This window comes from Leptinotarsa decemlineata, unplaced genomic scaffold (genome assembly GCF_025532065.1).
Source record: "Leptinotarsa decemlineata unplaced genomic scaffold, Ldec_3_MD MMD2_tig00026330_RagTag_RagTag, whole genome shotgun sequence".
Taxonomy (NCBI): Eukaryota; Metazoa; Arthropoda; class Insecta; order Coleoptera; family Chrysomelidae; genus Leptinotarsa; species Leptinotarsa decemlineata.
In genome coordinates, this window is record NW_027412690.1 from 10,825,467 (window position 1) to 10,852,039 (window position 26,573).

Sequence of the window (26,573 nt, forward strand, 5' to 3'; positions counted from 1 at the left end):
GAACTTTATACAAGTGTACCTTGGGTGTACCTTGGGGAGGGCAAACTTTTTAGTTTACCCCGATAAGTTACTGCGTAAAATTCAAAGTATTTTTCACAAATAAAAATCTTCTATTTATCTGTGACTTGTCGTATTTAACAATTTTGCCTATCATGTACTACAAGCGACATGCGAAGTCCATGGTTCGTCTTAGTTCCGAACAAGAAAGTTGGATTATGCTTCGTAGGCTCTTTATACACATGAATTAACATCAACAAGTCTCCAATACAAATTTGACATTTCGCACATATATAACAAAATGCATCGGCATCATATTTATACCTTCTCGGCGATATTTTAACCTTCTCCAGACCTGTGCAAAACACCTGAATATTATTTCATCACTCGAATACCATCTGATGACACTGTGTGAATGTAAAAACCACACTATCATTTGGTGGTATTTTTGACTCAATTACATACAATATTGTCCTTATTCATACCATAGATACCTCTGCTAGGTACCTTAAATTAACTTTACAATATTGCTTTATCCAACAGTCAGGTAAATCTGATAATAACATATTATTTCAACAAGCTATGTAGTATACTATTGGGTATTGGTCCACTATCGTTATTCATATTATTATTATGTTTACTTATTTCTACACTCTCATAGGTATCTAGATGCATGTTGTTGTTGTTAACTTGTCTAAATAATTTTAATGAACAAAAGCGAACCCTATAGGGTGGAAATGCATTCAATTGTCGTTTCCGTGCACAATTATCCAAAAAATCCTATAATAAACTTCAGGACAAGAAACCAATTTTTTTTATACAGGTGTATGATCAGTATATCCTCAACAGGTATTTAATTGATGTTCTTCTCATTGGAAGATTATTTTATTATCCACTCAAAAGGATGAGGTTGCTTTAACAAAAAATAGTCACAACCATGGTTGCCTGGATTTTGGATTTTAGGTTATGAGTGCGAGCTTGAAGAATAACAAGAGAAGTTCGTGGGATAACATGATGAAATTAGATTTTATTATCCACTATAGTCGCCTTCGAAAACGATTATAGTGATATAGTGAACTCGTCTCTAGCCTCAGATGTTTTATATGATTCCTCTTCATCGGCGCTGAATTCCTTCCTAGCTATCCCCTTGGGGTCTGGAAAAATATCACTGCGGGTCAGGTCTGGAGGACATGTTGGATGGGGAAGCAATTCGAAGCCCAATTCATGCAATTCTGACATCGTTTTCATTGATTTGTGACACGATAGTCGATGAATATTATATTGTGCGCATCCTAAAACACTGATACCACAATAACTTCGGACACTGCTCAGAATCATAAATTCGTTATTGTTAGTGGTCCATTGTGAGCTTGCGTTGCACCCAGTTTGAACAGGCATTTCGCATACACAAATATTCATGCACGATATGTTCGAAACGTTCTTTACACATCCTCAAAGTCTCAGCTATCACGACCAATACCACTATGCGGTCACCCAAGTTTATTTGGTGGACTTTTTTTGTTGTTTTGCTTGGTGAAAGCCTCTTTGGGGCGTCCTCTACGTGCATCGTCTTCAGTGCTCATTTCACCTTGTTTAAACTCAGCAAACCACTTCTCAATGGTTGATTTTCCTTGTGATAAGTCCGAATAATGTTCATTAAGCCAAGCTTTACCTTCCACCGGTTTTTCAGCCGCACACAAAAATTATCACACGATATAATAATAATAATAATTATTATAATAATATCGTTTATAATGCATAAAAATACATTTATACATAAAAGGAAAAAGGTTAGCCAAAGGCTATCTTCCACCCCTCCTAAAAATTATACAGTGAGTGTAAGAAAATAATTATAAAAATACTTATTTAATATCATAACAATGATAGAGACGAGAAAAAAATAATAGATTATATAGTTGCTAATAACTCTTAATATTCTTAACATTATTTCGGTCAATTTACCAATTTTATTGCACTACCATACATTGAATTTTGAATATTTTAAATTAATACGGAGCAGTAAGCATCTGTGATTTTATTTCTTTCTTAAATTAATGAACCTTCTGATTTGAAAGGGGTAACATTTAATTCAGATAAGAAGGGGCTATATAAGAAAAACGTCCTTGAAATTCGGAAGTAAGGTACCTAGGTATGTTGAATGACTTAATTCTCAAATTGTCAGAATGCCTGCTTAATAAACTATATGAATAACTAGGTGTTTTAGTTTGAAGCAACGTAAATAAAACCATTCTTATCAAATATTGGACTCCGTACCTAACACTCAGCTCCTTCATTTTCAACAAAAATGGTGTGACATGTTCACCATATGGTATACAAGCATTTTGTATACTTTGTAACTTATGTTTGTTATATTGCGGCAGAAAATTGTAATACACCGAACAACAATACTCGATATGGGGGTAAATAAGAGTTTGAACTAACCTGAGTTTTATTTCTTCTGATAACTGATACTTGAATTTATATAGCGAGTTGAGTTTGAAGAATGATACTTTGAAAATGTTTGTCTCATGTTCGTGGAAAGACAAAGAGCTATCTATGGTTACGCCAAAATTTTTAGCACTGTCTACCCAGTCAATGTCTGCGTTATCGAGAGTGAGCCTAAAGTTGCACTGAGTTTCTACTATATGTCTTTGAGACCCTATGCATAAGGCCAAACTTGTATTTGGATTGATTTGCAGTCCATGATTTTCCGAGTATACAAATGTTTTGTGCAAATCTGTGTTTATATTGGTCACGCAACTTTCTGTATCGGTGTTATAAGAAGACAAATATAAGTGTATATCATCTACGTATAGATGTACTTGGCAATGTGATAAGAAAGTGGGGTAATCAAAAATAAACACTGAAAAAATCAAGGGTCCTGAAATACTTCCTTGCGGTACACCTGAGATTGTTTCTCATTATCATCCAGTTTGACCCTCTTTGATCGGCCTGTGAGATAGCTGGTCATCCATTTAAGAGAAATGTCATCGAATCATATGAACTTGAGCTTGCTGATGAGTAAATCGAAATTTACTAATTCGAAAGTTTCACTTCGATCAAGCAGTACTGAAATGGTGACTTTTGATTGATCTCTTAATCTCGCAAGATCGACGATTACTTTCAAGAGGGCAGTCTGTGTTCCGTGTTTTTTGCGAAACCCAGACTGGTCGTTCGGGAGTATTCGATTTTCTTCAAGAAGAGCTCTTATTTGACGGGAAACATTGTTCTCGAATATTTTAGAGAATGAGGGCAGAATGCTGATAGGGCGTAGATCACTGAACGTGGTAGGTGCATTCTTTTTCGGAATTGGAATTATATTAGCAACCTTCCAAACATCTGGAAAAATACCCTGTTTGAAGGACTCGTTGAAAATATGTTTAACTACATCAATAAAGTGTGGTATCACTAAAGAAATCATCTTCATATTTATATTGTCGAAACCTAAAGCCAGGGCTGCCAGAACTAGTGTTTTCGTACTAGATCTAGTGATTTTGGCCAATGTTCAGTACGTTAGTGTTACATTTAATATTTTACCAAATAATTTATATTTAGTACAATTTTTAGTACAAATCAAAATCGTCAATTGTCAGTGTCAATTGCCATATTTGAATTGTAAACAAATGTAAACCACGGTAAAAAGTGTTTGTCATTTTGATAATTTAAATTATAATAATGGACAAGTGAGTTGTGAATTGTAAATTATAATTAATAATCATAATAATCAATATGTCAATATGTTTTATTTTCAAAGGTTTGTTACGCGAGAAAAAAACAGGTTGCTTTAGAAGTAGAACCGGTCAATAAAAATGAAAGTAATGTTTTAGAAATTGACAGTGATATTAGCCAAGCAGTTTTGGATATTAGAGACCCTCTTATTTTAACCATAACGATAATATGGATCAGTTAGTTTCTATACAAGAGGTATAGTAGTTAGTTTAGTTTTGTTGACATGTGAATAAGTTATTTTTTTGTTACATTTTTATCTATTTGGGAATGTTTAGTTGCTGTACAAGTGATTATAGGCAATATATATTCAAATATGTTTTTTGTTATCATTGTTTTTAGTATTTATATCTGTATGTATTTCAGAAGGTGTTTTTATTTTAATAAATGTATATATTCATTTTTTTATTTATATAGGTATGCAGTAACAATGTGAAGTTTTGTCCCTTTGTTATTATGAATAAATCATTAATTTAAAATTCCCGCCATTTATTTAGTACTTTTTGTGTTTGGTGTTGGTGCTTTTTAGTCCGTTTTAGTACATATTGATATCTATTCTTTTTAGTAAATTTTCTCCGGATTTAGTACTTTTTTTTCATGATTCAGTACTTTTTCTTTCATGATTTAGTACATTATTGTATTTTGATTCTAGCAGGTCTGCCTAAAGCATTAGTTTTTATTTCATTGTTAGCAGTCAAAATATCGTCATCACATATATCGCTGAGAGAAAAGTTCATAGGAGCGTTCAATTTATTATTGTAGAATGAAACAGTGTCATTATTTACTATTGAATGTCCAGCCACGTTTGCAAAATAGTTATTGATTTCTTCAGGTCTACGTAGTTCAATTGGCACGCTATTGGTTTGCGAGGATGATTTTGTAGTAACACCCCAATCTGCAAGATTTCTCCATGTCATTTTTGAATTATTTTTATTTTTGTTCAAAACAAATTGTATATATGCTGTTTCTTCACGTTTTACTGCGTCATTGACGTAGTTGCGTGAAGTTACAGAGTACTGTCTAGCGGCTGCTGTCTTTTCTTTAAGATATTTGCCATGAGCTCTATCACGGGTTTTCATCATCAATTTGATATTATAAGTTATATACGGAGATGCTTTATGTTTTCTGTTTAAAGTGCAAATTGGAGCATGTTTGTCAAAATTCATAATGATGCATTTGTTGAGAAAATTTACTTTGGAATTAATATCTTGCATAGTCACAATATCACCCCATGGTAAGTTAGCAGCATCTTGAGAAAAAAAATCATGATTGAAATTCTTGAAATTTCTATAAAAAATCAAGTTATAAGTATCTTCGCCTTCTAAATCAAAATCGCAAAATACCATTTTCTCCAAACCAACAGAAGGTGTTCCACTCAAGATGATCTATCTCGCAAACTGATAGTCCAAAGCTGTGAAATTTTTACACGTGTCTATTGAAGGTTAGGGTTACCAACCCATATGGATTTGATACTACTATCGCCATCTGTGTTTCAGCCCACCTAATATCATCCTGAATGAAAACAATCATAAGTTGAACAACCGATATCTTCAAAAACCTTCCAGATAATTGCGCAGATTTTCATCTGGTTGACTTCTGTCTACGAGACGTTCAAAGTTGGCGAAACATTAGCAAATCAAGATAGCTACACCCAAAAACATTTCTGAGATGGTACTTAATACCCATCGCAGAATACAGTGCGAGAGGAATAATTAGACGCTATAATAAGTGAGTTTGTGGTTCGAGACGCGACATTTGTTTAGATTTTCTGGTCTACTCGCGACAGCGACGCCAAATTTAACGCCGCGGCGCGGCGTGCGTCGCGCGCCCTTCCCCATCTACTGAAATAGACGAGTGCAAGAACACCCGCCAGAAATAGTGTATTTCAGGGAAGTAAGCTACGAGAGGGGCTCGAAATTGATTCCGGTTGGAACGGGAATGATTGAAAGTTTGTATATCTCAGACAACATCGATTACGCTCACAATGGAGGGTGTACTGGATGGAAATAAAATCGCAACAATCGAAGAGAGGAGGATAATCCCCATTTTGGAATTTCAATTTTATTACTGATATTAACAGAACACAACATTGACAGTACATAGCAATTTGCCACGGAAGCTGCAAATCATGTATTTTATTGTGATAAATTGTTGAATGTAGCCGTTACTACGTAGTGGGAAATCATCATGAAAAAATGAGGAATAAAACTTTCTTTTTTTCACAGTCGAAGCAGAGATAGAGAAACAGAGTAATTACTTAGACCTGACCATCACACTTAATCTTGATAGTCTGGGATCCCGCTGCAGAATCACTACGTCCATAGCGTAGTTAACCAAGCTTAGACTTTTACATACATTTATGAATAGGAGAATACATTTACGACAGGGTGCCAGTCAAAATGTGGCAGCAAATATTTTTAATTAAAAAAAGCGAGTGTGCTTTGAACCACATGACTGAAGTAAACCTTCTTCAGCTCCATCTATATGTATGTATGTACTTACAATGGCTACATCGAGGAAACCAAATAGAGTATGAGAAATTTGAAAACAAATTTCATGATAATTGAGTAAATATAAAATAAAAAAATGGAACTAACGGAGTATTATCTTCAAAATCGGTTTTTCATTGTCAAACATAACTGAAAAAATTCAGATAAATTTCCAGCTAGGTCAGGTTTACCACAAGGATCGACTCTAGGTCCACTTCTGTTCATAATTTTAATCAATGATTCACCGCCAGTTCTGAAATATACAGGGAGTAACTAAATGAGTGCAAAACATTCAAGGAGGTGATTCCTCATCGAAAAAAACATAGGATCTTTCATATGAAGAAATTTCATTGGAGCATCCCTTGTTAAGATACAGCCCCTTGAAGGGGGTACATAAAATTTGTATAACAATTTTTTTCACAAGCACTAAAAAAGTTACAATATTGAAATTAACCTGACGTAGTTTTGTACTACCAAAAAGACACTTAGCCTTAGACTTTTTGTCTTATTATTTGTTTACAATTAAAAAATTTATTTCCCATAGCCTGTTTCATTCTTAACAAAAAATGTCTCGTGAGTTTTTTGCCCAAAATTAACCAGCTCGCAGCAAAAAATCATTTTAGGAACAATTACAAAGATACATCGTCATAAATGCGAAAATACGAAACTAATCTATCTAGTAGGTCGCTATTAACAATAGTGACAATCAAATTGGTATGACGCTGTCAGTTTGTGAATTTACGAAATTGAATTAATACTAATTGTGTGTTGTTGTTCTGTTCTTAGCTTGTTACTTTAATAAATCACTTGTTATTGAAATGGCATAGACAGATGAGGAAATGGCTGATATGCATTACGTTTACAGTCTGTCGCAGGGGAATGGGTTAGAAGCTTCTAAAAGATATGCTGAAATGTATCCGCAACGGCTGCATCCTTCACATAGAATATTTGCTCGACTTCATCAACGATTACGAGAATATGGTTCATTCGACAAAAGAACGCAGGATTGTGGTCGCCATCGAGAAGTACGAACACTACAGCTTGAGGAAGCAGTACTTAATTTGATTGAAGAAAAACCTACTACCAGTACTAGAAAGATTGCTTTCCGGCTAAATGTTGATCATATGACGGTATTTCGAATTTTACAGGAACACCTCTTATACCCTTACCATCTGCAACGAGTACAGGCACTGTTACCGCGAGACTTTCCGAACCGTCTTGAATTTTGCAATTGAATGCTGGAAATGATTAGAAGAAATTGTGACTTTCTGAAGACAATAGAATTCACAGACGAATGTAATTTTTCTCCGGACAAGATTATTAATTTTCATAATCACCACATATGGGCTGATGAAAACCCTCACGCTATTGTCGAAACTAACCATCAAGAACAGTTTTCTCTTAACGTGTGGCACGGAGTTATTGGGGATGATTTAATTGGGGCTCATTTTCTACCTCCTCGATTGAATGGTGAGGCATACGTTCAATTTTTAAGAGAAGTGCATCCAGTACTGCTGGAGGAAGTTCCTTTGGGCGTCAGAAGGAATATGTTTTTTTGTGCATGATGGGGCTCCTGCCCATTTCAGTCAAGTAGCACGTCAGCATTCAACAAATATGCGTATACAAATCAGTGGATAGATCGAGGAGGACCACAGAACTGGCCCGCTCGATCCCCGGATCTCAATCCTCTCGATTTCTCTATTTGGGGCCATTTACAGCATTTGGTTTATCGTACTCCTCATCCGCATCATCGATGCGTGCAAGGGTATCAGAGAGACTCCAGGAATATTTGAGCGAATACGTGGCTCAATGCGCCGACGTCTAGACGCATGCGTAAAGTCTGAAGATAAACATATTGAACATTTACTATGATTTCTACATGTTATGTGTTTTGTTATTATTAAATTAGTTTTGTTTATTATCCTTCAATCGTTTAATGCAAGTACTAACTACAAAATAACAATAAATCCAGTTCGCATTTATGATGATGTATCTCTGTAGTTGTTCGTAAAATAATTTTTTGCTGCGAACTGGTTTATTTTGGGCAAAAAACCCAAGAGACATTTTTTGTTAAGAATGAAACAGGCTATCGGAAATATATTTTTAAATAGTAAACAAATGATAAGACAAAAAGTTACATTGGAAATACATTTTAGGGATTGCGTTTTCCACCGCTCACAACCATGGGGTAAACCAAATAAATTTCTGGCTAAGTGTCTTTTTGGTAGTACAAAACGTCAGGCTGATTTCAATATTGTAAATTTTTCAGTGCTTGTGAAAAAAATTGTAATACAAATTTTATGTACCCCCTTTAAGGGGCTGTATCTTAACAAAGGATGCTCCAATGAAGTTTCTTTATATGAAAGATCGTATCTTTTTTCGATGAGGAATCACCACCTTGAATGTTCCGCACTTATTCAGTTACACCCTTTAGAGATTGTCTTCCTTCTGCCGATGATTTTAAACTTTTCAGATCAATCCAAACAGTCCGAGACTGCACATATCAGCAAAAGGATATTAATAGCATTTCAAATTGGAGTTTGAAGAATAAATGTAAAAGTTTTATTGTAGTGTAGTTGTAGTGTCGCAACTCAGTACTCGCTCTGCTCATCACGAGAGGATTTATCGCTGTTTCAACCAACCCTCTTTTATCCAAATAATGAAAGAACTCATTCAAAGCTCAATAAAATATTTATTATGATGAAAACGAAAACATTACGCTAAGGGTAGTTGATAAAATAGTTAAGAAAGATACAAAGAATCACCAAAAAACTTACATTGCTGCTACTCAGCAGGAACGATGAAAAGGAGATGTACTGCATTCTTAAAATGCTCTGGAACCGTTTCTGAAGAGTGATCAATGAATACTGAATGAATTTTTCATTACTTTCTGTTGATCTTGACCTCCCTCAATATTTATAAAGATGCATATGCTGAGGTTACAACTTTCCTCTGGTCCTCTGGTTAATGCTTAATACGCATCCGTGCAACTTTGCGTATTTGGAGATGATACATTCTTAAGAAACTGCAGCTGCATGAACAGATGTTTGAGTTTGGTGAATAAGTAGAAAACTTTCTATTCCTGGTTCATCGTTGAAAGCCCATCATGGACAATACTTGTAAAATGCTATTCATGTAGCTAATGTTTCCTAAATTTTCGAATCCAATTTGTTTCGCAAGATTCTCATGACAACTGTCTACTGATTAATTAGGGAGAAGATGTTTCACAGAATCTTCTTCAGAACCATTTCTCAAGCTGAAATCGATCCTTCAGAGTGATGAAGAGTTTCGTAAGGGTATTAGCCCGGCTCTTACCCAATGAAGTATTTTAGTAGCTTGAGTTTTTCAAATTGAAATATTAGCGGCCACTTTTCGACTGGCAACTTGTTATAAATCTATTTTCTTATTCATAAATGTATGTAATAATTTGAGTTGGATTAACTTCGCTACGAACGTAGTGATTTTGCGGCAGGATCCTCTACTATAATAAATTTGAGTTCAATATATTCAGGAAACCAAGCTATACAGACATCACAATCCCAAGTGATTCTTTCCATCTTGACAGCTGTAAATTAGCAGTCTACAATTCAATGTAACACAGAGCATTTTCGTTAGCTTTGTTTGCTAACAATCTGCATGAAACCATTATTTTTCTATCTGAGGACACAATCTAGGAGTCAGTCAGAAAACAAAGTCTCAAATACACGTACAGATTAATATACCCTTAGATCGAACAATCAGAAATCAAGAAATTTGTAACTTCAAAATATTTCGGTAAAAAACAGAGGCAATTGCGGAATTTTTCAGAAAAGCAATGTGAAAGTGCCATTCAGGCCACCTGTCAGATCATCTAATTTCCTTTTAAATGCCAAAGATAAAGTTGACGAAATGGAGAAATCTGGAGTTTATTAGGTTTATAAGCTCAAGTGCCCGAAGTGAGATAGTGGTAATGTGGGTCAAAATTACTCAAAACGGTATGCCAAACATGAAAGGTCCTTCAGACTACGTGAAAATTATTTGACATTTTCAGACAATTCCTCATAATGCAAACGATACGGAAATTTTCCAGTTTGCAAGGAAGGGTTGCAAACTCAATTATTTGGAATCACGGAGATTCATAAGCATTGCGGATGGAACCTGCTAAACGACCAAATCGACTTAGCCTATTAGCCGGTTTCCAGATCAGCCTACCCACATTGTCACAGGTAAACAAAATTCAGATACTCAATCAAGTTAAGGACCGTCTGTTATTACCTACAACGGTGTATAGATATTTAAGGGTTGACATTGTTGATTTTTTCAGTTTATTGCGACACTGCAGTAACGGTAGATACAAATGCAAGTGAAACATAAGAAGTTTTATTTCCCTTCTTTCATATTTTATTGTAACATTTTATTTTGCCACTTTTCATTTCAAACCGTTTGCGAGTCAGACTTAACACAAATAAATCGATTTGATAACCCAAGTTATGTCACAACGTTTCGATTGTTAGTATCCACAATCGTCTTCGGGTGATAACTGGACTTATTCCTCCGAGATCTGACTATTTATAGGTCATTCGAGTGCTTTCACCTATCCCCTCTTTCCACTTCATTGGTTTTGGCGGGAGATGACCGTTTGGCAGAACGTTTGGTAGGTCGTTTTTCGCTTGATTATAGGTTTCCATATGTTACGTATCTCTACGCTAACTTGACACAATGCGTTGTTGGACAACATATACGTGGCTTCTTTGAATTTTCTCCTAAACCAGTGTTCCTCTTTGTGGATGAGTCTTGAGAAAATACCAAAATGTTGTTTGTGTTGTCAACCTTGCGAATTGGCCACTCCATTTTCTCGCTTTCGTTTCAACCAGTTCAAAAACAAAACAATTCCAAGACGCCGGTGAAATATTTCGCCGTTTCACCAGGCAATTCGTCGCTTTCATCGTCTTTTTAAGCTCGACGCTGGCTCGTCTTCCACATACTCATCCAAGTGATTGTTTCAACTACAATTTCTATAAACGTTTCTTGATTGGCACGCCACCGACGAAATATTTTTAGCATATCGTGAGCGTTGCTGTCGCTGCTTGATTTAATTTTATACAATGCCAGTGGCGTACAAAGACTAATTGTAGTCTGATTAATAGCATTTTACCGGGTGCAAATATTTTGATACACCGTGGCCGAATTGAATGTATAGAAATGTGGGATTCTTTATTCGGAGAATCACGTCAGAAAGAGTAAATCAAAAACATAATACAGTGAAATGTATGATATATATTCGAATAAACTTTCATTGACACATTCGAACTGTAAATGCATCTGAGAAATATAGTCCGTATTGAAAATTGAACAGTACCTTATCAAAGATAAGAAATGAAATCTTCAAATATTCATGGACACTGAATTATAATATTCAGCATATATTTATGTCTGATTTTTCAGATAACTTTTTTTGAAACTAAGCACTTCAGACTTGTCATTCTACATAATACAAGTACATGAATGAAGTGGATTGTCTCGTGGTAACAAATATTTCCAAGTGAGGTGGTAATTAGGAGATGTTTCCACATTTTTTGTCGCCGAAAAAATAGACGCAAACATTGTTTTTGTGATTACTGGTTAGTTTTGATGCTAGGGCCATTATAAGAAACAAAAATTGAAATGTCTTCGAACAATTCAAAAAAGGTTCTAGAAGTTTCCCTTAAGAGGAAAGCAGATGCCATAAAAATCATGTGAATGAGAGAGAGTGAACTCAAATCCAAACAAGTAAAATTATTTTGATTTATGATTTTATCGTTGTTGATATCAGCAGCGTTCTCAAAATCAATACATATAAAAGAAGTGTGGGTGATCACAGTCTAGCAGAATTGAGAAACACTTTCATATGGGGGTCTTTATTATAGAAACCAAAACGATGAATTTTTCGCTTTTTGTAGACGCTGATCTCAAAAAATGAGCTTCACTTAACATTTTGATGTAATACTATGCAAATACCATTCAGTTTGATTTGGCTGAAACTTTGGTTAATTATACATATTTATCATGAAAGCGAATCTCGAAATTTTGAATTTGAACTAGAAATTGCAACTTTAATCTCGTAATTTCGAGTTTGAAGTCAAAATTTCGACTTTATTCTCAAAATTATGACTTCAAACTATAATTTTTAACTTTAATCTCGAAATTTTGACTTCAAACTGGAAATTACCACTCTGTACTCAAATTTCTGACTCCAATCTTGAAATTTTGACTTTGAACTCGGAATTAGAAAATTGGAGTTGAACATTAGAGTTAAGACTTGTAATATCGAGTTTAAAGTCGAAATTTTGAGATTAAAGTCGAAAATTTCAGTTTGAAGTCGTTATTTTGAGATTTAAGTCGAAATTACGACTCTAAGCTCCAATTTTCGACTTCAGTCTCGTAATTTCCAGTTTAGGCTCGAAATTTTGACATTAAACTAGAAATTTCGAAATTAAAGTCGACTTTCAACTCGAAATTTCGACTACAATTTAAAATTTTATACTGTATCTCGAAATTTGTAATTTAATATAGAAATGTTGAGTTTGAAGTCGAAATTTTGAGATTAAAGTCGGAAATTTCAATTTGAAGTCGTAAATTCGAGATTAAAGTTGAAATTTTTACTTTAAACTCGAAGTTATGGGATTAAAGTAAAATTTTTTACTTCAATTTCGAAATTCAACCTAGAAATTTCAAGATTGAAGTTGAAAATTTCAGTTTGAAATAGTAATTTCGAAAATAAAGTCGAAATTTTGACTTTATTGTGAAATTACGTAATTAAAGTCTAGTTTAGACTGGAAATTTCAAGATTGAAGTTAAAAATCTAAGTATAAGAGTAGTAATTTTGAGTTTGAAGTCAAAATTTTGAGATTGAAGTCAAATATTTCAGTTTGGAGTGGTAATTTCGCGATTGAAATCAAAATTTTGACTTCAAACTCAAAATTACAACTCTCAACTCAAATTTTTGACTTCAATCTCAAAATTTTCACTTTGAATCACGACTTCAAATTGAAATTTTCGATTTTGAACTCGAAATTTTGACTTTAAAGTCAAAATTACGACCCTCAACTTGAAATTTTGACTCAAATCTCGTAATTTCCAGTTCAAAGTCAAAATTTTGACTTCAAATTCAAAATTACAACTCTCAACTCAAATTTTCGACTTCAATCTCGAAATTTTGACTTTAAATCACGACTTCAAATCGAAATTTTCGATTTTGAACTCGAAATTTCGACTTTAAAGTCAAAATTACGACTCTCAACTTGGAATTTTGACTCAAATCTTGTAATTTCCAGTTTAAAGTCAAAATTTTGACTTCAAATTCAAAATTACAACTCTCAACTCAAATTTTCGACTTCAATCTCGAAATTTTGACTTTAAATCACGACTTCAAATTGAAATTTTCGATTTTTAACTCGAAAATTCGACTTTAAACTCAAAATTACGACTCTAAACTTGGAATTTTGACTAAAATCTCGAAATTTCCGGTTTAAAGTTAAAATTCAGGGATGGAAGTCGAAATTCCAAAAATTATACAAAATTTCGAGACTTAAGTCGAAATTACGAAATTAAAGTCGAAATTTCGAGTTTCAAAATCGTAATTTTCAAGTAAGGAATAACAAAAATTGGATATTTTTGTTATTCCCTTCTGTTATTCCCTGATTTATAGTTTGTGAAATGATTCTACAAAACATAGAAAGCTATATACATGAGAGAATTTTGCTGTTAAAAATCTGGGATAACACAAAAACTGCAGTCCACTCATATGTAATCACTGGCAACAAGCACAAGAATATGTTCTCGTGCCCTAAGTAAGTATATAATAAAGTATGAATTACTCATCAAAAAAATATTTTTGTCGCCCCAGTTATGCCTTTGGAAAGTCGAACTTCCTCTCTTCCACAAACCCGTTAAATGTAGTAATGATCGGTCCAAAACAGCGTAACGGAATGAAGAAAGCATACTTAATGCATTGGCGAAGAATCTCGTCGATACGGAGATTTCGGTGCATCAACTAAAAGAGCAGGTGCTCTTGAAATTCCTGTATTTTCTTTTGTTCTCTGTTAATAACAGGCACAGCTTTGCGTAATTATTTGGATACTTTTTTTTGTACATCTGTCAAAAAAACTTGACATTTCTGCATCTCTATTGATGCTTAAAGGTTAACTTATTTTCACCGTGAAAAAATAATTATTTTTGTATTAAGTGCTTGAAATGACTGTTTATTTTGTGAATTATTTTGGCAGTGAAAAAAAGTTTATTTTTTGCCGTTTTTAAAACCCAAAATTCACTCGAAAACTTTTGCCTCAATTATAAAAAGCTATATTTCCTTTGATATACGTATGTCGAATGTTCCAGAACTCAAACAACAGCATTGGCATACGTCATATTTCAAAACACTCTTGACGTCTGTCGAAGAAGTTTGGAAAATAAAGCGAACCAAAGAAATAACTGCAAATAATCATCTTTTTTTCAATTCTGAAAACGGAGGTAGATTTTAGGCTCCGAAACGTTGAAATAAATATGTGTGCAATTCCTCAGCTCTATTTTTAGAGGCCAAATTCTATAATACGACAAGTTACTGTGGAAATGGTTATATTTTGACCAAAATTACACAAAACCTTTCACATTAATAATATTAGTATAGATATTATTTTCAAAATTTCAAGACAGATCGTTTTCTAACACCACTCGGGTTAACCTTCTCCTCCCCCAAACAATTTGTGAGTTATTCAGTAGACATTTTAATGGTTTAATATCCTACAAAAGTACACCGATACCGAGAACAAAAAAAAATCAAACTATTACGGCATCACGAGGACCGACAGGACACTCAACTCTACTTTGTTACTTGATGCAAAGCACGTGCGACATATTCCACATTTTGTGAGCACACTCCGGCAATCGACATGCGACCATCTCTAGTCATGTAAACGTGATGATCATTAATCATTTTGTCAACCTGTGCTGGTGTTAAGCCAGTGTAGCTGAACATCCCAATCTGCTTCACTATGGGATCCCAATTACGTTTCGAACCTTCCTTTGCCAAATTATCGCGAAGGGTCTTCCTCACAGAGACTATCCTCCTCACCATCCCTTTCATCTCTTGCAGGCATTGGCTTCTCAGTTGCGGGTCTGATAGCACTGTGGTGACAATCCTAGCGCCGTAAACTGGAGGATTCGCGTATGTCGTTCTTATGATAAACTGCAGTTGCGACAGGATTCTGTCTCGTTCCTCTCTGGAGCCAGCCAAAACCGTGAGAGTACCGATTCTTTCACCGTAAAGACCCAGATTCTTCGAGAAACTCTGGGCCAACGCTAACTTTATGCCGACCTTCGCAAAATGACGCACTGGGAAAGCATCGTCGTCAGGGTTTTCGCTCGCGAAACCTTGATAAGCCATATCAAAGACGGGGAAGAATTTCTTCTGCTTCACGAGCTCTGAAATCTCCATCCACTCTTCCTTGGTAGGGTCTACTCCGGTGGGGTTGTGTGCAGAGGCATGAAACAGAACCACCGACCCATCTGGTATGCTGCAGAAGGCTTCAAACATTCCCTTGAAGTCCACTCTAAAAGTTTTGTAGTCGAAATACTTGTAATACTGAATATCTAGCCCGGCGTGCCTGAAAATACCTGCGTGATTTCCCCAAGTAGGTTGAGGTAGGTATATAGCTTTCGCTTGTGGAAAATGCACCTTTATATACTTTGCTACAAGGCTCAATGCTCCAGTGCCAGAAAGAGTTTGCACAGTAGCATTCAAACCATTTTCAGCTATCTCGTTGCATGGCCCAAATGCGAACTCGAAACTCTTTGAGCGAAATTCTTCGGATCCTATTCCTAATTCTTCCTCCTCACTCGGATATCCTGATTTCATTTTCTCCTCTGCTTTCCGTACGGAAGGAAGTACATACGGATTTCCGTTGTCGTCTCGATATGCTCCAACAGTCAAGTTTTGTTTATTGGGATGCTTGTCTTCTAAGAACACTGCTACCATCCCAAAAATGCTGTCAGGAGGAGCCATTGGCACTTCTGACCACCATGATGTGTGGTGATTTCTTTTCTTGAATTTTCCAACATTGTTTCTCCTGAGAGGAAGTTTGTTCACTTTTTTGGGAATACAGTTCCGCATTGATTGCATTTTAGAGTTATGTGGGTGTCCACAGGTTTAATCGACGCATTTGACTTTTTCACAGGAATTTTCTGAATACTCGACAATGAATTTTTGTATTGACAAGAAACGTCAAAGCTTCATTTGTCCATAAAATATAATCTTTCAGTATTTCCCTTATTTTTATTCCAGGATCGCCATTCTTGAGTTTCAGTAAGAGGTCTATACTGTACGTTAAGGAGGTTAATGACCATGTTACGGTTGTGCACGGCTGTTGTGAACCTTGAAGTAGAAATGGGTCAATTGAGGCTAAGCCTACGGCAAGAAGCGCTTATTGCGCAACCTCTGCTGCAATTGAGCCCAGATTTGTGTTTAATAAACCCTAGAAAATACAAATAAAATAGAACACTACACAACAATTGAATATCCACAATAGAATATCCAACTCACCAAAAACCCTAGTTATCGTAATTTGGGAAACGAAAACATGAATAAAATTTGTTTGGAATTAATTGACAATAATTATTTACTAAACTGTGTTGACATTCAAATATTTTATGAGGATTTTATTAATAAGACTGTAAATGCTGTCAACACAATTGACAGAATATTATTATAATGAAATTGATTCAAGCTCTAAGAACCAACAACTTATGTGGAAAACCATTAAATCTCTAATTAATACTGAGTCTAATACAGTTGACACAAACAATATTGAATTTGAAGGAGAAGGACAAGTAAAAATCCTTAGAGTTGAAGCTGAAATAGCAGAAACTTTCAACAAATATTTTGAATCCAGCTTAGAAGAAATTGTTAAATAAATTAAGACTACTACTTCATGGAAAGGTGAAATTACGGCGGTCTCTAGTTTCGAAAGTTTTAATCAACTTGAATTGAAAGATCTTACAGGAATTGTTAATAGATTGGAAAATAAATGTGGAACAGAAATCTTAGATATCAAGTTTATTAAAGCTACGTTTGGAGTCATTGGTCATGTTTTGTTACATTTTATAAATATCTCTCTACTACAATATGGGCAATTTCCTGAGCAACTGAAAACTAGCATAACAGTACCTGTTCCCAAAGTCAAAAATACTAATAAAGCGGGAGAATTTCGTCCAGTAAACACCTTACCAGGAATGGAGAAGCTACTAGAAATGGCTGTATACGATCAGCTCCTAAGTTATGTTGAGGCCAATAATATTCTCATAAGTAATCAATCCGGTTTTAGGAAAAATCGTTCTTGTGAAACGGCTTTACAACTTACGATTAATGAATGGACTCAATCTATTGACAACGGAGATTATGTTGTAACAGTATTCTTAGACTTAAGAAGAGCTTTTGAGACAATTGACCGTAATGTATTAATGAAAAAATTGGAAGCTATAGGTCTTAAAGGAACAGTGCTGGGATGGTTTAAGGACTACTCAAGCGATCGAAGACAAATCACTAAAGTGGGTAATGTTCTCTCATCTCCTATTAACACAAAATTTGGGGTACCTCAAGGAAGTGTCTTGGGCCCTTTACTATTTCTTATATATATTAATGACATCATTTCATGTCAAAATTGTGACTTTATGAATTTATTTGCTGATGATATAATGTTAACACCATCTCATAAAGATTTAGAGATAGCTTTGACAAAAATGAATATCTGCTTGGAGGAGATTCATAAATACTTGAACGTCAACAAATTAAAACTTAATGTGTCTAAAACGAAAGCCATGATTCTGACCACAGCATATAAATATAAATATATAAACATAAATTACTATTCTTTGGAAATCAATAAAGAAAAAATAGAATTTGTAACCGAAATTAAATACCTGGGATTCATGTTAGACAACTGTTTATCTTATGATGCACACTTCAAATACATTACTGAAAAAATATCAAAGAAACTTTACTTTTTTACTCGAATCTCTTATCATTTGTCAGTTTCTTCCAAGGTCACAATATATAACACAATCATTCAGCCTCATTTCGAATATTGTAGTACATTACTATATGGGTGTAATCAAAACAAAATTTCGACTTTACAAAAACTACAAAATCGTGGAATGAGAGTCATATTAAAATGTAATCATTATACAAGCATAAAGTTTATGCATTACAATGGTTATCAATACAAGAAAGGTTCTATAGATCAGCAATGATATTTATTTTTAAAACTATTAATTATATGTTACCATCTTATTTTGATGAATTCATTACTTATCGTGATAGTACCCACAACTACGAGATGCAGATTAACCAGCTCAATGAAAATATTGTTTTATAAAGATTTAAACCATTTTAATAAGCTGCCAAGAGACATAAAACAAAGCGAAATTATTTATATATTTAAATCTAAACTAAGCAACCATATTAAAACAAACTCAATTTTGTAGGAAAAGACTCAATGATGCAGAACATCAGTAGTCTTAAACCTTAATATTTATTATCATGTATCAGTATGTTTTAAATTGTTAGTATAGTCTTATCTAAGTTAGTTAACTTTGAATTTTGTTTCCTTTCCTATTTTTCAACATAGGTGAATTGTGATGACGCTGACATGAAATATCATTTCAGGTTATGTTGTTATCAATGTCGAAGCATGAAATTTTCTCGGTGTTTTTGAATCACTTTCGTGAATCTATCGAATCTTGAATTATCAACGGTGTTTGTCATCAAGTCTATGTTCATCAGCGTGTGTGTAGGATGTGAACAATTTAAATTTTTGTGTAATTTTTGTGGGTTTTGTTTGCACTGATCCATTCCAGATTTTCCGTCCTGCCAAAAGTTATTGGCTCTCTGCTTGATCGAGATATTTCGAGCAGAAACTGCAACAAGTTTCGTATCACGAACCCTGAGACAGCGAATGATTTTTGACGGGAATGAATGAATCTGAAACAAGATTGTTGTGAACCTATCTTAATGGATTCTACCGATAGTTTAGTGTTCTATGCATGGTAAGTTTGACGTTGCCGTTAGGAGTCAAGATATTAAATAAAAAGTATTTCCTGAAGAATGTGTTTCGTGTCAGTGAGTCCAGTCCTCATAGTCATTACTCGTCAAGTCATTAGTCAACTAGTCAAGTCAAAGTCTAGTTGGAGATGTCTTTCATCAGGAGTATTGAGCGTTTCAACACTAGTGAGTCAGATATTTCGTCGTATATAGACAAAATAGGGCAACTCTTTGTATGTAACAGTGTTACTGATAAAAACAATGTTCCTAACCTTAATTGGTGCGGAATCATACGGTACTTCAAGAGGTCTACCGTCCTTGGATTTACCCACCTCTGAGTCGTTCGATTAATTGAAAACAACATTAGTTAGCCATTTCAACCCAAGAAGGTTAGTCATTGCAGAATTATATAAAATACATGAAAAAGGACATATCTGCTTGGAAACAATTTCAATGTTGAAAGAGATTATTGCATAATTAGGCTGCCATGCGAATTATTATCAGATAATGGCCCAACCTATAACGCGAATGAATTTGTAAGTTTTTGGCATTAATAGTATCAAAACCCCTCCTCACCACCCTCAGAGTGATGGCTCTGCAGAAAAGTCAGTTCAGACAGTAAAGAAACATTTGAACGAATCTTCATTTCCTCTAAAGACGGGAGAAATTTCTGGTAATAGAGGAGCCCAAGCGGGGATTTCGGGATTTACTATAACGCGGCAAATCAATATACAGGGGGATACCTTGTACCCTGTTAAGTACCTCCACCAAATATGAGCCCCATATATAAGGCAGATTAGTAAAAAAAATTGATCATCAGAAGTTCTCCAGCGCGTCAGATTAAGGTAGGGTGAATTAATTACCTGCTAAAAAGTGTATATTCTAGTAATCTGACAATTTGAGAGTGGCGTAAAGATAGAGGCGATCAGCAAAGTTGAAAAAAAATAAAGTCATTTCGACATTCTCGAGCGTAGCTAATTTTTTTTATTTTTTTTATTTTAAAGGAAATAATTCAAGGATGACGAAAAATATATAATCTGACGATTTCCGCAAGCCGAAATCACAAAAATTCATCAATAAAGTTCAATGCGTGCATCTGTGTGATACCTATATTTCCTCTCCGAGTTTCTATTCCTCTATTCTCTATTCACTTTTTCTCTATCTATTACTCTCTCACTCCGTCCCCACTCTGAATTCTGTTGCCATGACGCCATCGCAGCTGATCACAGAGACTCGTTCGTGATGAAGATGATGAATAAATAATCAATTAATTGATGAATGTAGCCGTTACTACGTGGTAGGAAATCATAATGAAGAAAAGAGAAATTGAACTTTCTATGTTCTTACCACTTTTATTTGTAACTAACGTTACTGCAGTTTCGTCCAATAAGGACATTTTCAAACTCATACAATATATAGGACGAAACTGCAGTAACGCTAGTTACAAATAAAAGTGGTAAAAACCATTGAAAGTTGAATTTCTCTTCTCTTCATTAATTTATCGATTGATTATAAATACAGGTATTCTACTTAAAAAACCTACTCTTATTTATTTGCATGCTATTTCCTGAGCTTTTCAATTGATTAAGTACAACGAATCAATTTTTTTTCAATTGTTTTTGTCAGATTAAGCGAATCCCTCTAGATAATCGTCAGATTATGAGACAGCACGGCTAAAACATGAAGATGAACCATATATATCTTAATCTGACGCGTGTGAGTATTTCAAAATGACGATTTTTTTCATTCATTCATTCATAATAATAATGGCCGCGAGTTTGCGTCAGATCGAAATCGTCAGATTATTGAATGAGAGCTTTTTTTTTGTTGCACTCAACACCCCCTTAGGAAATCTGACGCGCTCGATTAATTTTTTTTCCTTTCACTTTTAACCCTTACGTACAACCACCCACATCATGCACACGATCAGATTACCATACCAACATTATTGAAAATATGTACGACATTGATGCTATCAATATCTGACGCGCTCGAGTATGTCCATACAACAGTATTTTTTTACATATTTGAAAATCTATAGCCGCTTCCCCCACCGATGAAAAGGTATATATTATATAACCTTTTTTTCATCTCATCATCTAAGCTTTGCAACCTAATATGTCTCAATGACGCTCGAGTTCATAGTTACATCGTAGGCTCCCCTGCTATGGTAGTCACAACAAATTCAATATCATTCAAATATTAACAGATATGTCTGACATAGATGACATAGAACGAAATAATACAATATTACAATGGAATGTGCGCCGAAGAATGCGCAAAAAATGGAAAATTATTTCAACATTTCACATTACATGAGCTACTCTCGATGTAATGTGAAATAAGTTAATGCTCTATCAAATTGAATAAGCGAAAGCAATATTTTAACTTTTTAATGATAATGTTGATGCTAAGGCTAATGGTGATTTAGGCTGCATGTTTCTACCCTTACTCTTACTGTAATCTTTTGACATTACTTGTCAAAATCAGTAATCTAAACAGACAGCAAAATTTCTAGTGTAGAAGCAAACGGAGCTATTGATTTCTTGAATTTAAATTAATCGGAATAACATGCAGCATTTGCAGAATTATTTCCCAACTCTAGTAGTAGAAACTCTATTAGGAAGAAACTCACCAAAAATATCCAGGCATGAGAGAAAAACCTCAACATGGTGGTCCGGAGTTCCAAAGGCTTCTCCAGACAGCATATTTGGAATTGTAGAAGCCTTCAAGAAAGACGAAACTCCTCATAAGATCAATCTTTCCGTAGGGGCGTACAGAGACGACAATGGAAAACCGTATGTTCTACCTAGTGTTTTGAAGGCGGAAGAAATATTGAAATCAAAAAATCTCAATAAGGAATACGCGTTAGCAGAAGGATTAAGTGAATTCAACTCTCTTAGTTTCGATTACGCTTTTGGCACGTGCAATGAGGTAGGCAAGAAGGGTTTGAACGCTACTGTCCAAACCCTCTCAGGAACGGGAGCCCTGAGTTTATTTGCGTCTTTCGCGAAAAAATTTTTTCCACATGCAAAAACCATGTACTTGCCGAAACCGACCTGGGGAAATCACGCACCAGTTTTCAAAAACGCAGGCTTGGAAACCAAGGACTATAAATATTACGACTTTAAAACGTTTGGGCTAGACTACGATGGGATGCTGGAAGATCTCTGCAAAGTACCAGAGCATTCCATGGTTCTGTTCCACGCCTGCGCTCACAACCCCACTGGAATGGACCCCAGCAAGGAGCAGTGGGAAGAACTTTGTGAGCTTGTCAAGCAGAAGAAACTGTTCGCCTTTTTTGACATGGCCTACCAAGGTTTCGCCACTGAGAACCCGGACAACGATGCATTCGCGGTTCGCCATTTCTCGAAGAACAATCTGAAATTTGCTGTGGCGCAAAGTTACTCGAAGAACCTAGGCCTCTACGGGGAGAGAACCGGCACTCTAACGGTTATTGCCGACTCCCAAGAAGAGCGAGCGAAAATAATTTCGCAACTGAAAACTTTGATCAGAACAACTTATTCCAATCCTCCCATTCACGGAGCCAGAATAGTCACCGAAATTTTATCAAACTCCCAGCTGAAGAAAGAGTGGATGGCAGAGTTGAAAGGGATGGTTCAGAGGTTAGTTTCTATCAGGAAAGCTCTTCGTGATGCTTTGGTGAAGGAAGGTTCCAAGCACAACTGGGATCACATTGTCAAGCAGGTCGGAATGTTCAGCTATACAGGAATGAAGCCGGAACAGGTCGATAAGATAACCAAGGAGCATCACATTTATCTAACCAAAGATGGGCGCATTTCCATTGCTGGGGTGACAACGAAAAATGTGGAATATATTGCGTGTGCTATGCATCAAGTCACTAAATGATGTGTTGAAATGATTGTTCTTTCGAAATTTTGGAAAGTCGCTTTTTGTGTATTGTAATGTAGATACATTATTCAGAATAAAAATGTTTGTACGTTGGTTCCGCCTGTTTATTTATTTATTTATTTACATCCAACAGGCCGAGGCTCAATAAAAATAATAAAGCAGGTAAGTATTTGTAGATAAATGTAAGTATAAGCGAACAATTTGATATTCAGCTAGGAACTAATCTATACTATTTCATTCAGGGTAGAAAAAAATAAATCTATAGAGTATTTATTGACAGTTTGGTACATAGAGGTTAACGGGCTATGAAAATGGTGCTGAGAATTGGGTACATTAATGCGGGATGTGATATTTGATCTGGACGTATACAGGGCTTTTCACGATGAGCGTTAATTAGCCGTTTCTGGCAAACTATTCAACGGATCAAACGGAAAATTCCACAGTATGCATAAGTCAATATGACCTACACGCTTAAACTATTTCAGACGAAGCGGCGTTGTGGCTTCTACTATAAAGTAGCGGCTTCTTTGATTTTTCAAAAGGAACACCCCGTATATAATATCATATTATGATTCATTATCACTTTATCAACAAATTTATATATTATTTCCCTATGCCTATCTATTACCGTTTAGAAGATATAAATTAATTTCGATATTTTTTTACCAAACATGAACTTTTATAAATGCTGATAATCTTGAACTCTCTTGCAGTAAAACGATCAAATTTGAAATGGAGTGGAGTGATACTATGAGGATCTTCACTCCGTGTCATATTTTCATTTGCCTCATACAGGGTCTTCAAAAAATGCAGATACTTTGATCTCATGAAAAAATGAGTGAAACTCAATTTTTTCAAATTGAACACCCTGTATATTTCAACATTTTTGAGCTCTACATCCAATTTTGGATTAACTTTGTTCAGATAATACTATTTCTATTTTGAACCGTTTTCGAGATAAACTGTTTCAAACGGAAATTGACATGGTTTCCTTGTTCATCACTCATTTTTGTAAAACAGATTTCGTTTGATGTTTCTCAATTAATCACAGATAAAACAATAAAAAGATAATTATTAAAATACTCCTCAACCATCGAATGAAACTTCTCTTCAAACAATAGTTTTATTAACGCTGAAACACGAACTGAAAATAATAAACCCATAAATTAATGAGTTAATTTAATCGTCAGTGTATTTCAGAATATGTTCAAACACATCTCCACCTCTACTTAAACAAACATGTAATCTCTTCAAATGATTGTCATGTGTAGCGCTTCTGATCTAGTCAAACTATTGAAAGCAGTTGTAACTCTCGATTTCATATCTTCCATTGTTGTTATTGGAGTAGAGTAAACCATATTTTTAATGAAACCCCACACCCCCACACGAAATAATCTAATGGATTGCCATCTGGTGTTCTAGGAGGCCAACGAAAAAGTCCATTATTACCAATCCATCTGTCTTCGAAGATTTCGGTTAAAGCTTCGCTGACTGAATAAGAATTATGAGGTGGAGCACCATCCTTTTGGTACCATATACGTTCTCTTCCTGGTCTATTATTTAAAATCATTTGAATTCCATTCCTCACTAAATTTTCATATTTTGATGCATTCAAATTATCATCATGAAACTCGATATAAAGAATTGACTCATTCTTTATGGCACAAAATACATTGAATTGCCATCTTTCTTGAAAACCCCTTTGGCGGACAAAATGGGGATTTTCTGGCGCCCAATAATGACTGTTGTGTCTATTGAAAACTCCATTTTTTGTGAACTTGGCCTCATCTATCCATATGATATTGTCAAGGAAATGTTCATCCTCTTGAGTCTTGACAAGTAACCATTCAAAGAATTCCACTCTACGAGGTAAATCAGTCTCTTTCAAATGTTGGACACAGTAGAACTTATAGGGATGCTTATAGGGATGCTTATTAAGAATTCGACAAATTGTCACGTAGGGTATACCTATCTCCCTTACAGCCTCGTGCAGAGAAGCATTTGGAAATGCATGAAAGTATCCCAAAACTGTTATACCATTGTCATCATCATCCACTTTAGTCTTCTTACGAATGATTTATGAACGGAAGGTTTCATTCAACCTACAGTTTTTTAGTAGTCGATTTATCACATTATTATTCGGCTTCAGAAGTTGTGGATATCTTTCATGAAATACTCGGCATGTTCTACTTGCAATTCTATAGCACTCACCATAAATTATTAATAAATTCAAGAAATCTGCATTACTGTAACCTAATCTTGACATTATTCTATTATAATTGGTAGCTATCACAATTAGTCAAAACCACCAACGAAAGTCTGACGTTAAATAATTGGTTTATTTATTTTTCCAAAGCACACTTTCAAAAAATATCAATGTGTACTGTTGTACGTTAGAGACCAATACCTCAATGTATACAAATTGTAACTTTTTCTAAGGTAGGTACATACCAATTTCGAATTGACTGATCTGAGACAGTTAAAAAACTGGATCAAGAAGAAATATTACTAAGTATAAAAAAAATGTTGAATATCCAAAATAAGTGATGAATTAAAAAAAAAGGGGGAAGAAAACCACGTCAGTTTCCGTTTGAAACAATTTATCTCGAAAACGGTTCAAAATAGAAATAGTATTATCTGAACCAAGTTAATTTAAAATTGGATGTAGAGCTCAAAAATGTTGAAATATACAGGGTGTTCCATTCATTTTTTCATAAGATCAAAGTATCTGCATTTTTTGAAGACCCTGTATGAGGAAAATGAAAATATGACTCGGAGTGAAGATCCTCATAGTATCACTCCACTTCATTTCAAATTTTATTGTTTTAGTGCAGGAGAGTTCAAGATTATCGGAATTTATAAAAGTTCATGTTAGGTAAAAAAAATATCGAAATTAATTTATATCTTCTAAACGGTAATAGATAGGTATAGAGAAATAGTAGGTTTATTGAAAATGAGAAAATATATCAAGAACTACTATTTGCCAAAAATTTAGAGACGGATACAAAAGGAGAAACAGTATATAATGCACTGGAAAAATGTTGTGATTAGAAATAAATTCTACTGAGGAATATTATATCAGCTGCCACAGATGGCGCTGCGGCTATGACAAGACGTCACTAAGACTTCATAGCGTACTTAAAAAATAAAATTCCATGTGTGCTCGCTGTACATTGCGTCATACATAGGCAACATTTGGTTGCGAAAAATTTTAGTGAGCGCTTCTCTCGAACACTGCAATATATTATCAAAGCAGTCAATAAAATCCGAAACAGCTATTCCACACAGAAGTGCTTTGGTTATCAGGACGTAACTGCCTGACTAGATTTTACAATCTATTTGACTCTGTAATGCAGTTCTTGGAAAACAAAGACAAAGAATTGCACGACAACCTCATCACTTCAAAGAATGATATTGCATACTTGACAGACCTGTAT

General features: G+C 34.8%; 2 protein-coding genes across 2 annotated transcripts; one reads left to right on the forward strand and one right to left on the reverse strand.

Annotated features, from left to right (window-relative positions):
* Nucleotides 1–15,048: 15,048 nt before the first annotated feature.
* LOC111513477 (aspartate aminotransferase, mitochondrial) lies at nucleotides 15,049–16,347 on the reverse strand. Its single transcript, XM_023169698.2, has one exon. It carries the CDS (start codon nucleotides 16,345–16,347, stop codon nucleotides 15,049–15,051), a length of 1,299 nt encoding a protein of 432 aa, XP_023025466.2.
* A 5,375-nt stretch (nucleotides 16,348–21,722) lies between these two features.
* Nucleotides 21,723–23,233, forward strand: LOC111513476 (aspartate aminotransferase, mitochondrial-like). Its single transcript, XM_023169697.2, has one exon. It carries the CDS (start codon nucleotides 21,835–21,837, stop codon nucleotides 23,131–23,133), a length of 1,299 nt encoding a protein of 432 aa, XP_023025465.2. The 5' UTR covers nucleotides 21,723–21,834; the 3' UTR covers nucleotides 23,134–23,233.
* The last annotated feature ends 3,340 nt before the right edge of the window (nucleotides 23,234–26,573 follow it).

What these genes read in the sequence shown, in the direction of transcription:
- LOC111513476 (XM_023169697.2), top strand. Translation starts at nt 21,835, where the DNA reads ATGCAGCATTTGCAGAATTATTTCCCAACTCTAGTAGTAGAAACTCTA.
- LOC111513477 (XM_023169698.2), bottom strand. Translation starts at nt 16,347, where the DNA reads ATGCAATCAATGCGGAACTGTATTCCCAAAAAAGTGAACAAACTTCCT.